Source organism: Aquarana catesbeiana, linkage group LG03 (assembly GCF_042186555.1).
Source record: "Aquarana catesbeiana isolate 2022-GZ linkage group LG03, ASM4218655v1, whole genome shotgun sequence".
Classification (NCBI taxonomy): domain Eukaryota; kingdom Metazoa; phylum Chordata; class Amphibia; order Anura; family Ranidae; genus Aquarana; species Aquarana catesbeiana.
The window spans coordinates 729,050,662-729,064,656 of NC_133326.1; the positions used below are offsets into that span (position 1 = coordinate 729,050,662).

At 43.6% G+C, this 13,995-nt stretch overlaps 1 protein-coding gene across 1 annotated transcript; it reads left to right on the top strand.

Annotated features, from left to right (window-relative positions):
• Positions 1-8,446: 8,446 nt before the first annotated feature.
• LOC141133788 (E3 ubiquitin-protein ligase TRIM39-like) lies at positions 8,447-12,799 on the top strand. Its single transcript, XM_073623343.1, has 2 exons — positions 8,447-9,167; positions 11,003-12,799. The coding sequence occupies exons 1-2, from the start codon at positions 8,467-8,469 to the stop codon at positions 11,910-11,912; spliced, it is 1,611 nt and encodes a 536-aa protein (XP_073479444.1). The 5' UTR covers positions 8,447-8,466; the 3' UTR covers positions 11,913-12,799.
• The last annotated feature ends 1,196 nt before the right edge of the window (positions 12,800-13,995 follow it).

The window sequence follows — 13,995 nt, forward strand, 5'->3', positions numbered from 1 at the left end:
TTTGTCTAGGAGTATGCCTGTGAGTTTTTCCTGGGACATAATCCATGAAATTTTGCGTTTTGTGGACATCAGAGACACTCTGGGTTGTTTCCAAGCTTTGGCTGTCGTTAGCTTCGCTCCCACCAACATGAAATGTATCAGTTTGCGTGTGTATTTAGGCATCCTGGGCAAATTGGCATTTAGAAAAGCAATAGCCAGGGTTTTAGGGATCCGATGGGTCATGACTCTCTGGATCAAGGCAAACATCCTGTTCCAGAATGACCTTATTCTTGGGCATTCCCACCAAGTGTGGGCCATAGTGCTCGTTAGTTGGCAACCTCTAAAACATAGAGGTTTGGCTGTTGGGTACATGGTCACCAACTTAGCTGGTGTGAGGTACCATTTGGTCATCACTTTCAGGCTGGATTCGATCAAAGAGATATTCTGAATCCCCTTGAAAAATCTGGAGAAGGATGTCTGCCAAGTCCCCAAGTTTCAACGTATTTGGAGGTCCTCCTCCCAAGTCATATAAGGGGTTTTGTTGGGCATTTACTGGTAGACTATGGAGACTCCACCCCTCTGTTCCATGGCCTGACTGCACCAACTCTCATATGGAGTGAACGCGGGGGGGGGGGCTGGTTTAGATTTCCAGATCTTATGGAGGAAGTGCTGAATTTGCTGAAATCTGAAGTGTTCAGTGGCCGGGATTTTCATCTGTTCCTTACAGAATTTCATGGAGATTGGTCCTGACATGGTAAAAAAATGTCCGATCCGGTATAACCCCTTATCCAGCCACCATTTAAAGGCTCTGATGTTTAGGCCTGGGATGAAGTTGGGGTTATTAAAGATATATGAAAGGGGTTGGCATTCTGAGATTAGGGAGTGATTTGTTCTCAGCTTGTCCCACATGGATAGGGATTGGGATAGGATGGGCGAAAGGATTGGGGGTCTGTTTTTGGAGGGGACCCCTAAAAGGTAGTCAAGGGTATAAGAGGGGGCTGCCTGTCTCTCTATTTGGATCCAGTCCGGTTTCTCTGTTTTGGAATGTACTGTAGAAAGCTGCGAGAGTCTGGCTGCTTGGTAGTACCAAAGCAGTCTAGGCAGCCCCAGTCCCCTATTGCCCTAAGTCTGTATAGTGTGGTTTGTGGTAGTCTGTGGCCTGAACCCCCCTATATAAATTTGTTAACTTTTTGTTGAAAAGATTTCAAGTGGTCCTTTCTTACACAGATCAGGAGGGCTCTGAAAAGGTATAGCCGTCTGGGCAATAGTGTCATCTTAATGGCATGTATCCTGCCTAACCAGGAGACTTCTCCTTTTGCCCAATTTTTTAGGTCAGACTCTAACTTCCTGTATGTGGGGATGAAGTTAGAGGAGTACAGGTTTTCAATTTTTAGCTGTAAGGGTGATCCCTAGGTAATCTATAGAAGAATTACTCCACTTGAACGCAAATGCGCTTTGTAAAGAATTAACTACTGTAGGTCTGGTTTCAGGGAGATGTTTAGGGCATGGGATTTGGCGTAGTTTACTTTGAGACCTGAAATGGCTGAGAAGTCACAGAGCGTTTTGCATAGATTAGGAAGAGACATAATCGGGGATGTTTAAAATATAAGCATGTCGTCGGCGAATAAGCCGCACTTGTGGATTTGTGTGCCGCATGTAACCCCTTGAATATTGGTATTTGTGCGTATTGCTATTGCTAGCGTTTCAATGGCGATAGCGAAAATTAGTGGGGATAAGGGGAAACCTTGCCTAGTACCTTTTGCAATACTGAAGGGCTGTGAGTATTGACCCTGTATGCGAATCGAGGCTTTCAGGGTGGAGTAAAGTGAATGGAGCAGCTCCATTATGGCAAATATGTATGCCCAATCAATTGAATCGAATGCTTTGTGTAAATCAAGGGACAGGAGCATTCCTTCTTGCTTAGGGCCGTTGTTCCAATTAGACTGTAAAATGGAAATTATATCTATGGCTCTCCTAGTTTAGTCGGGCCCCTGTCTCCCGGGAATGAACTCCACCTGGTCCTTGTGGATGTATCTATTAATGAAGGAGGAAAGACGGTTGGCTAAGATTTTTGTTAAGATCTTTAGATCATTATTTATTAGGGATATGGGCCTATAGTTTTCGACTTCTTCTGGGTTTGTATTTGGTATGGGAATTACTGTTATATAGGCAGTATTGAGCTGCGTGTCCAGAGGGGACCCTGAAGTTTTTGTTTAAAAAATTTTGGCCATGTATGGTGCTAAGGTGTCTGCAAACGCTTTATAATAAGGGGTTGATAGGCCGTCTGGACCTGGGGCCATTCCATTCTTGAGGTTTTTGATGACATCCTTAATTTCATCTACTGAAATGGATTCTTCTATTATGTTTTTGTGTTCTGCAGAGAGGGTCGGTATGGATAAGTCCCGCATTAATTCAGTGATCATGGTGCCTCTGTCTGTGAGGGTGGGGGCGTATAGTGCGGAATAGAAGTCATGGAAGGCTGCTAATATTTTGTCGGATTTGCTGAGGGCGCCTGTCCTGGTCTCCTAACCCTGGGTAGGGTGAAGCTGTGGGATTTTGGGGTGAGCTTAGCTGCCAGCATGGAGCCTATTTTGTCCTTCTGAGTATAAAATTTAGCTCCGCTTCAGCGGATATGCTTCTCCGCTTTGGCGGTTAGAGCTAGATTAAGCTCTAGTCTTGCTGCGTCTAGTCTGTCAAGAAGGGTTTTAGAGGGGTTTTTTTTGTGTTTAGCTTTAAGGTCAGAAAAAGTTTTTTTCTAGTTTGAGTACGTCCAATTGTCTTTCTTTTTTGATTCGGGTTGCTATCTGAATTAGAGTGCCTCTGATGGTGACTTTGTGGGCCGTCCAGAGCATTTCAGGGCATATGTCTATCTGGTCGTTTAGTGTGAAGTATTCTTTGAGGGCCTTTTCTATCTCTAAGGTATACACGGGATTACTGAGAAGTGATTCCTTAAGGTGCCAGTGTGACATTGGTGTTCTAGTGATTGTGTTCTGTAAGGTGGGAAAGACCAACAAGTGGTCGGACCATGCTGTGTCAATGATAGATGCTTTTTGTGCTAATGGGATAATTACGGGGGAGACCATAATAAGGTCGATTCTAGCATAGAATTGGTGTGGATAAGAATAGTGGGTGTAATCCCTTTTCGCGGGGGTTCAGTTCCCTCCATATGTCAACAAGGCCTTGTGAGTTAAAAAGTCTTGCTATGCTTAGGCTTGTCTTGGTGGGACGTGTCAATTGGGTTGCTGGGGTTTTGATTTGTCTAGCCCTTAGTCGAAGGCCAGGTTCGAGTCCCCCCCACAAATGACCGAACCCTCCAGGAGTGGGTTTAAGGTCTTGAAGAGGTTTTGAAAAAATGTAGATTGGCCTTTATTTGGTGTGTAATAGGATACAAGTGAATATAACCTGCCTTCCACCGTGCCCTTCACCATAATAAATCGGTCTTCTGGATCTTTATATTCTGAGATAGGGGAGAAATTACAGTGCTTAGAAACCAATATTGCGACCCCCTTGGTCTTATTGGCTGCATTGGCTAAGTAGAAGGTCGGATAATATGCGTGGAGGATTTGGGGTTGTACCGAGCCGGAAAGTGAGTCTTCTGTAGCATAATGATATCTATTTTAAGGGTACGGTCATTTTCGAAAGCCCTTTTTCTTTTGTTAGGGGAGTTTAGTCCTTGGACATTATGAGAGGCGAAGTAACAACCCTGATAGTGTGGGATTAGCCATAGGAACAGAGGGTGTTGCCGTATATACCGCCACCTACCTTTTCCTGACTTCTTCTTTTGGTGCCCTGGGATCGTGTGGAAAGGGGTCCTGTCTTGAGTTGGGAATCAAACAACTGCCCGACCTGTTGAGTGGCTTGAAAGAGAGAGAGGGTTATGGAAGAGTGGAGAGGGGAAGAAAAAACCAATGTGTCTTCTGAGAAGATCAATCGGGTCTGACTTTGACTTAGTCAGCCAGACACCTACCCATAGGCGTCTGCTGCCCCAATAAGGGGGCCGATGACCCATCATTCAGAAACCGCAACTAGTCTCTGCGTGATAGGTGAAGGTGCAGGGGGGTCACAACGGACCCCTATGTCAACATGGAACTTAATATGTAAAGAAACACAGCATAAATATACTTGGATTAAATAGAACCACCCAAGTTAGATGTTACCAACAGCATTTAAAAAAAATAACTCATAACATGCAGAAAATAATTTGTTACCGTGTCAGGAAAGACTGGGGAATCAACCCGAATGAAATCACTCGGGGCGACTTCCCACCCTGTGATTGTGGGAGAGTTTAGATTCTGGGGGGAGGCAGTGTGGGATCCCCTTCCGGAAGTCTCACTAGACAGAGAGTCCGACTGGGGCCCGTGCTGCTATAGTTGGAAAATGGGAGACCCCCTTTTGGCGAATCTTGGGGGATGAAGTGGTGTCTATGGGTAACTGTTTCAATCTATGGATTGTGGACTAGCCTGGGTGAAACTGCAGGAGAAAAAAGGCTGTTAGTCCGCCTTTAACTCGTAGCGTGAAGAAAATCTTCTCTCCGCTCAAAGAAGTGTTGTAGTCCCCTGATGGAGCATTAACTATGGTATAAACTTGAAGTGTCCGACCAGTGCGGCAACAAAGAATAGGGGCATTTAGCCCCGTCAACAGGGAGGATCGCCGTTCTGGCGAGGCAAAAGGCCCAGTGTGGGTTAGGTAGAACTTGCGGGCGTCTTTCGTCTTAAGATGGTCTGCCGTCCTTGGACTTCTTGATTCTTTCCGTGTCCCAGAGGGGGGAAACTGGACTTGTAGGGGTCGGGCGCTTAGAAGAATTTGCTGCAGCCATTGCCAGGTCCATGGGAGCTTCCAGTGAAATCAGTTTGAGGTGTAGGAGTAACTTTTCTCCCTCCGGTAGGTTGGAAAAGGAATGTAATCTTCCTTGTATAGAGAATTTCACTGCAAATGGGAATGTCCATCTATACTTGATATCTTGTTGGGAGAGGGCTGTGAGGAGAGGTTTTAGAGATCTTCTCTTCTGTATGGTTGTGGGGAAGAGATCTGCAAAGATTTATATTTTTTATGGCCCAGGCAGAGTACTTTCGACTTGGAGCGTCACTGCCGCATGACCTCCTCCTTTACAGTATAGTGGTGTGGCTTCAATATAATGTCCCTTGGGCACCCATCCTTCCTAGGAGGACCTAGGGCCCTGTGGGCTCTGTCCAGCTCCAGGCAGTGGGATGGAATGTTGGGTAACAGGTCCTTGAGGTGATTTCCGTGCCAGATTTGGGTAAGCCTCTGATTCTAAAGTTGTATCTCCTGGACCTATTCTCGAGGTTGTCGATTCTGGAGAGGGCTATTTCCAGTTGGTCCTGGAGTACTTGGATGTGTGAGGCATTTTCATTGGTTTTAGCAACAGTAATGTCAAGTTTATGTTCAAGGGCCTCCATTCTTGAACCCAGGTTGGAAAAATCCGACTTGAGGTCCCGTGTGATTTTGTCTGCTGTATTGGCCAGTCCCCTTTCTAGGAGATCAGATAATTTAGAGAATAAGTCCTGTTGCAGTGAGACCTGGTCCTGGGCCAGCATGCCTGGAGATGGGGAGGTTTGCATGTGAGGGAGAGCGGGCCCCTCTGGAGGAAGGGAGCAATCCTCCATTGTGCGGCCTATTAGAGATTCCGTGGAGGCCGGTGATGGGACTGGAGGGGGCTGTGGGGTGCCCTGGGTCACCTGGGAGTATGTGACGGTGGCTGGGAGGATCACTTGCCTGTTCTGGGAGCTTACTTTCATAGGCCGAGTGTGGCAGCATGGAAGCGGTGTCAGCGGCCATCTTGTTACACCTGTCCTGCTGTGCTTGTGCGAATTGCGGCCCGAGATCTCGACTTGCGGCCGGTCCAGACATGTGGGTGGGTGCTTGGGTGCTTCTCCGAGGCAGATTGCCTGTTTGTGGCTCTTCTGGGGGGTCAGTTTGTGCGCCGTGTAGTCCGTGGGCCAGGGGTGAAGTGGAGCTCTGGCTCAAGCGGCCTTTACAGAGCTCTCGCACATGTGCACTTCCTGTGTTGATGTTTATGGTAATGTGTATGGTATGTGTATGGTTTATGGTAATGTGTATTGTACAGTCAGTGAGCTAGGAGATGTAAAGTCTTACCCTGAAAGGTCATATCTCCGAGTCACCTAGTCTGGGTCAATGATTAGATAACTAGCTCATGTTAATTAGGTTTCTGGGTACGATTTTATTGTAAGCCTGCTGTATATATTTGTGTGTCATCTCAAATAAAACAGTACATGTCAGCAGCTAAACAAGTATCGTCTTGTTTTGTGCTTGTGAGCGGTTGGAATATCTGATATCTAGATTGAGACTGGAGAAAGTGGTATTACTGACAGAAGCACTCAGCAGAGTGTGGAATAGGATCCGTTACATTGGTGGCAAGCAGCGAGACGCTTCCTGCAGTCTAGGACATCCAACCTTCATCTGGATCCAATGTTCGTATAGCAGGAGAGGAGAGGTACAGATACCAGCTGCCATGGAAGAGGAATTCAGAAGGAGGTTGCGAGAGATACAGCACAGAGGACCAGTATCAGAGAAGGTCCTGCTGGGATGGTTTGATTCTATCCGCTGCAAACTCTGGAAGGAAGTGCTAGCCCATGAGCAGCGACACCAGGGAAGGTACTGGTCGCAGTATGGATTGCGGGTGCTGTTTTTGGGAGAAAAACTGCACAAGGAGCAGGCAGCTGAATTAGGCAGGCTCGTCTGGGCAGAGATGTGGCTGGAGGAGAGCTACAGAGCCCTCCGGTGGCATGTATCCCAAGCACTCTCGGAAGTGCACTGGGCACTGGAAGATATAGAGTTTCTGGCCATTCAGGAATGGGAGCTGGAGATCGCCTACAGACAGCTGCTAGATTCTGCTCAGCGCCAGGGCTGGGCTCCCTTTACCTGAGACTATTAGGAAATACCAGTTGACAACTCTGAAATCCTGGCTGAAGAGTCGGCAATGTGGCAGAGTAACAGTGTGCTTTGCCAACCTGCCCTCGCAGCTATGGACACGGAGGTCTTATGGCGGAAGCAGCAAGTGCTGACTGACCTTGATGATCCTGTTTCTGCATAGGATGATCTTGGATGGAGGAATAAGCCTGTCCAGCAGCATGCCAGAGAATCGGCAGTGGAAAATCTGGAGATTGCCACCCCCAAAGCTGAAGTGCTGACAACAGGGCAGAGCTCTGCTAACCTCTGCCCAGCACTGATAGCATCTTCTGGGTTCCATGGACAGGAGATGGTGAACATCATGTCGTGTTTGGTATACATGTAATCAGCATACGATCACCTTTTTTATTTCATCAAACATTTGGGCAATATAGTGTGTTTTAGTGCATTAAAATAAAAAAACACCCACCATTTTAATCTGTAGGGCCTTTGCTTTAAAAAAATATATAATGTTTGGGGGTTCAAAATAATTTTCTTGCAAAAAAATTATATTTTTTCATGTAAAAAAAAGTGTCAGAAAGGGCTTTGTCTTCAAGTGGTTAGAAGAGTGGGCGATGTGTGACATAAGCTTCTAAATGTTGTGCATAAAATGCCAGGACAGTTCAAAACCATGACCCCTTTTTGGAAAGTAGAAACCCCACGCTATTTGCTTATATTATTATTATTATATTATTATACGAGATTTATATAGAGTAAACAGTTTACGCAGCGCTTTACAATGTATAAGGGGGACAACACAATTACAGTATAGTTCAATACAAAAGGTACAGGAGCGCCCTGCTCGTAAAGCTTACATTCTAAAGGGAGGGGGTGGTGGTACAAAAGGTAATAGCTGCAAAGAATGATTTGATGGGGGTGGCTCAGGGACAGTTATGGGGGTGTGGGATAGGCTTCCCTGAATAAATGAGTTTTCAGGGATCTTCTAAAGGTGGACAGGGTAGGGGCTGATCGTACATAGGCATGTTGAGTCCATGGAATATTTTCTATTTTGTCACAAGTTTCGGGAAAATTACACTTTTTTTTTTTTTACACAAAGTTGTCACTAAATGATATACTGTTCAAACATAGCATGGTTATATGTGGAATTACATCCCAAAATACATTTTTCTGCTTCTCCTGAGTACAGGGATACCTCATGTGTGAGACTTTTTGGGAGCTTAGCTGCGTACAGGTTCCCAAAAACCAAGCACCATCTTCAGGATTTCTAAAGGCATAAAATTGTGTGGTTAGACTCCACGGTTTTCTCTTCAGCTCTGGGTGTATAACAGGCTTGCTGAACGAAAAATGTGCCCTACCCCTAGGTGCTGCACCCTGATGTGGCCTGTGGATACAAATGCTGGAAGAAAAGCATGTCATGCTGGTCCTCAAGTGGTTAAATAGATTTTTATAAGTGTAAATGTAAACAATCATGGGGCGTGTCTTAATCTGACATAGAAAGGTTTCCAAGTCAACTAAGAGCTGAGCTCAGCCTCGCCCTGTGCAGACGAGTTGTAACCGAGTCCAGAGACTTTCATTTTCGCTTCTCTTCTTCTGTCAGCGATGGCGTCTGGTGATGTGAGAGCTGAGCTGAAATGTTCTGTCTGTCTGGACATTTATACAGAGCCTGAAAATCTGAAATGTGGACACAACTTCTGCCGGGTCTGTATTGATCGTGTGCTGGATACACAGGAGGGGTCTGGAGGATATTCCTGTCCTGAATGCAGAAAAATGTTCAGTAGTCGTCCTGCACTGCACAGGAACATAGCACTACGTAACATAGCAAATACTTTCCTGTCTCCTAGGCCAGATCAAGAGGAGTCCGGGGTCTTCTGTACTTACTGTGTGGACTATCCTGTACCTGCTGTTAGATCCTGTCTGCTCTGTGAGGTTTCTCTGTGTGATAAACACCTGAGAGTCCACAAAAAGTCCCCAGAACACATCTTATGTGACCCCACCTTGTCCATGGAGAGCAGGAAATGCTCCGTCCATAAGGAAGTTTTGAAGTATTTCTGCACCGAAGATGATACCTGTATCTGTATGTCTTGTTGTATGATTGGAGGACATAAAGGTCATGAGATGGAGTCACTGGATGAGGCTTCTGAGAAGAAGAAGGAGATACTGAGGAATGTTCTGTCATATCTTCTGACAAAGAGAGAGGAGACGGAGGAAAGAGTCCAGAGTCTGAAGGAACACAGGAGGAAAGTAGAAGATGAAGCAGCTGGTGACACCGAGACAGTCACTGCCCTGTTCAGAGATCTTAGGTAGACATGAACACTGACAAAAAATGAGTTTGTTTTCGTTTTTTTTTTCATTAGTTTTTTGCTTTCTTCAGAAATTCGAAAATTCTCAATTCGGAAATTCTCAATTCGGAAATCCGAAAATTCGGATTTTCAAATTTTCAAATTTCCGAATTTTGGATTTAGAATTTCCGAATTTCAAATTTCCGAATTAGCAAATTTCCGAATTTCGAATTTTCAGAATTTTCAAATTTCTGAATTTTGATTTTTCAAATTTCTGAATTTTCAAATTTCCGAATTTCAAATTTTCAAATTCTGAATTTCCGAATTTTGGGAATTAGGAAATTCAAAAATTTGAAAATCCGAAAATTTGAAAATCTGAAAAAAAGAAAGAAAAACAGTAAAATTTGAAATAATAGCTAACCAATGTTAGTGAACTTAACAAATACAAATTTCTCTGACTTACGAATTATCTGAAATAACGAATGCCGCATCTAAACAAATGGAATGTAACAAATTAATAATAAGTAATAATAATAAAGAGGTTTTATTATTATTATTATTGTTATGTATTATTATTAGATTGTTACGTTCTTTTGTTTAGATATGGCATTCGTTATTTCCGAATAATTCGTAACTTCAGATAAATTCGTACTCGTTACATTGACTAACAGCCACATTTGAAAGGAAATTCCAATACCTATAATTAAATATTTATTATTAGTTAGTTATTATTTCAGATTTTCGGGTTTTCAAATTTTCAGATTTTCATTGTTTTGAATTCTCAGATTTGTATTCTTATTTTTGGATTTTCAAATTTCTGAAATTTCGAATGTCCGAAATATCAAATTTACAAAATTTCAAATTTCCGAAATTACGAATTTCAGAAATTTCGAACTTCCGAATTCGAATTTTTGAATTTCCAAAATTTTGAATTTCCGAAATTTTGAATTTCCAAAATTTCAAATTTCTGAAATTTCGAATTTCTGAAATTTCGAATTTCTGAAATTTCGAATTTTCAAATTTCCGAAATGTAGAATTTGCGAAATTTTGAACTTCCGAAATTTCAAATTTCTGAACATCTTACTTTCCAAAATCTCAAATTTCAGAAATTTCAAATTTCTGAATTCGAATTTTTGAATTTTCCAAAATTTCGAATTTCCGAAATTTCGAATTTAGGACATTTAAAATTTCTGAAATTTTGAAATTTTGAATTTCCAAAATTTCGAGTTTCCGAAATTTCAAATTTCTGAACTTCTTATTTTCCAAAATTTTGAATTTCCGAATTTCCGAAATTTCTAATTTCTGAAATTATGAATTTTCCAATTTTGAAAATTTAGAATTTCCGAATTTTTAAATTTCCAAAATTTAGAATTTCCAAAATTTCAAATTTCTGAAATTTGAAATTTAAAATTTTTGAATTTCTGACATTTCGAACTTCCGAAATTTCGAATTTCCAAACTTCTGATTTTCCAAAATTTCGAATTTCCGAATTCGAATTTTCGAATTTTTGAATTTACGAAATCTCGAATTTCCGAAATTTCAAATTTTCAAAATTTTGAATTTCTGAAATTTAGAATTTCCAAAATTTAGAATGTCCCAATTTTCGAATTCCTAAATTTCCGAATTTCCGAAATTGTGAATTTTCCAATTTCCAAAATTTCGAATTTCCGAAATTGTGAATTTTCCAATTTCCAAAATTTCGAATTTACGAAATTTTGAATTTATGAATTCCGAATTTCCGAATTTTCAGAAATTCGAAATTCAGAAATTCGGAAATTTTACCGATTTCATGAATTAGTCAAAATTTATTAAAAAACGAATTTGGAACTAAACGAGTTGCATGTGTCTAATCTCAGGAGACGTCTGGAAGACCTTGAGAAGAAAGTCCTGAGGGACATCTCCGGGAGGGCAGAGAGGGTCTCTAGCTCCTTGTTGGAATTCATCCGGGATCTGGAAATAAAGAAGGAGGAGCTGTCCAGGAAGATGCGTCACATTGAGGAGCTGTGTAACATGACGGATGCACTGACTGTCTTACAGGAATCAGACAAAGGTGACTTGTGTGATACTGAGGATGGAGATAATGAGGACAGAGAGAGACATGAGGAACTCCTCCATGATGGAGGGGGTCTGGATGTGGCTGGGATATCACACACATTACACACATTATCTGATATAATAACAGAGGTAAATTTAGACTTCTATATACAGGGAGCTGCAGACATATTACTGGATGGAAAAACAGCTCATAATGATCTACAGATATCAGATGACAGGAAAACTGTATCCTGGTCATATAGAAACCAGAATCACCCAGAAACACCAGAGAGATTTCAGGATTATCAGGTGATGAGCAGTCAGAGTTTCTCCTCAGGGAGACATTACTGGGAAGTGGATGTCGGGGGGTCAGATTGGTGGAGAGTCGGGATGTGTTACCCCAGTATAGAGAGGAGAGGGGGGGAGTCAGTGATTGGAGATAATAAGAAGTCCTGGGGATTGGAAAAGGATTGTTATGTTGATGATAATGATGATGATTATAAGTATTCAGTGATACATGACAGTGAAGAGATCCTCTTACCCACAAATCCCTCCAGTAACAGAGTCAGGATATATCTGGATTATGAGGCCGGGCGGATCTCCTTTTATGATCTGTGTGACCCGATCCGACACCTCCACACCTTCACCACCACCTTCACTGAGCCCCTCCATGCTGGGATACGTGTATGGGGAGGTTGTATAAAGATATGTGGGGGGAGGCGGGAGATGTGAGAAAATTTTTATTATTAATTTTTTTCATTAGTAATGGTGGCGATCTGCGATTTTTATTGCGACTGCAACATTGCGGCGGACAGATCGGACACCTTTGACACTATGTTGGGACCATTGGCATTTATACAGCGATCAGTGCTATAAAAATGTGCGCGCTAGCCGCCGGTGACACAGTGACGTACGGGTAGGTCATTTGAGCACCTGTGCCACTTTGCCGACGTATATCGGCGTGAGCCAGTCGGCAAGTAGTTAAAATGGTGTGTGCCCCTGAAATTACAACAAACTTTGGTGCGCTATATTTTCATAGACAACACTTTACAAGCCCCTACAGGTCATCAGCTTAGAGATAACTGTGAGTAATGGGCTGAGAATTTCTTATCTCACTCCGGTGTGTGTGGTGATTAGGGATGAGCTTCGAGTTTGAGTCGAACTCATGTTTGACTCGAACATCGGCTGTTCGCAAGTTCGCCGAACAGTGAACAATTTGGGGTGTTCGCGGCAGATTCGAATCTGCCGCGGAACACCCTTTAAAAGTCTACGGGAGAAATCAAAAGTGCTAATTTTAAAGTCTTATATTCATGGTATTGTCATAAAAAGTGTTTGAGGACCTGGGTCCTGCCCCAGGGGACATGGATCAATGCAAAAAAAGTTTTAAAAACGGCCGTTTTTTCGGGAACAGTGATTTTAATAATGCTTAAAGTGAAACAATAAAAGTGGAATATCCCTTTAAATTTCTTACCTGGGGGGTGTCTATAGTATGCCTTAAAGGGGCGCATGTTTCCCGTGTTTAGAACAGTCTGACAGCAAAATGACATTTCAAAGGAAAAATTGTCATTTAAACTACTCGCGGCTATTAATGAATTGCCGGTCCGACAATACACATAAAAGTTCATTGATAAAAACGGCATGGGAATTCCTCACAGGGGAACCCCGAACCACAATTAAAAAAAAATGATGTGGAGGGTCCCCCTAAATTCCATACCAGGCCCTTCAGGTCTGGTATGGATATTAAGGGGAACCCCAGTCAAAATTTAAAAAAAAAATGTCGTTGGGTCCTCCCCAAAATCTATACCAGACCCTACAGGTCTGGTATGGATTTTAAGGGGATCCCCATGCCAAAATGTAAAAAAAAACGGCAAGGGGTCCCCCCAAAAATCCATACCAGACCCTTATCCAAGCACGCAACCTGGCAGGCCGCAGGAAAAGAGGGGGGGATGAGAGAGCACCCCCCCTCCTGAACTGTACCAGGCCACATGCCCTCAAGAATGGGAGGGTGCTTTGGGGTAACCCCCAAAACACCTTGTCCCGATGTTGATGAGGACAAGGGCCTCATCCCCACAACCCTGGCCGGTGGTTGTGGGGGTCTGCGGGCGGGGGGCTTATCGGAATCTGGAAGCCCCTTTTAACAAGGGGACCCCCAGATCCCGGCCCTCCCCCCTGTGTGAAATGGCCCCTACCATTTCACTAAAAAACTGTCAAAAAAGTTAAAAATGACAAGAGACAGTTTTTTGACAATTCCTTTATTTAAATGTTTCTTCTTTCTTCTTTCTTCTATCTTCTATCTTCCTTCAGTTTCTTCCTCCATCTTCTTCTTCTTCTGGTTCTTCTGGTTCTTCCTCCGGTGTTCTTGTCCGGCATCTCCTCCGTGGTGTCGGTATCTTCTTCCCTTCTTCTCCTCGGGCCGCTCCGCATCCATGATGACATGGAGGGAGGTTCCCGCTGTGTAACGCTTCTCCTCTTCTGACGGTTCTTAAATAACGGGGGGGCACCCGGTGATCCCGCCCCCCTCTGACGCACGGTGACTTGACGGGACTTCCCTGTGGCATTCCCCGTGACGCCACTGGGAAGTCCTGTCAAGTCACCGTGCGTCAGAGGATGGCGGGGTCACTGGGTGGCCCCCCCGTTATTTAAGAACCGTCAGAAGAGGAGAAGCGTCACACAGCGGGAGCCTCCCTCTATGCCATCATGGATGTGGAGCAGCCCGAAAAGAAGATGAAGAGAAGAAGATGAAGAGAAGAAGATGAAGAGAAGAGTAGGAGCCTCCCTCCATGCCATCATGGATGCGGAGCGGCCCGAGAAGAAG

Coding starts and splice junctions, on each gene's coding strand:
- LOC141133788 (XM_073623343.1), top strand. CDS start 8,467: ATGGCGTCTGGTGATGTGAGAGCTGAGCTGAAATGTTCTGTCTGTCTG. Junction 9,168..11,002: donor GCCCTGTTCAGAGATCTTAG/GTAGACATGAAC, acceptor GTCTAATCTCAG/GAGACGTCTGGAAGACCTTG.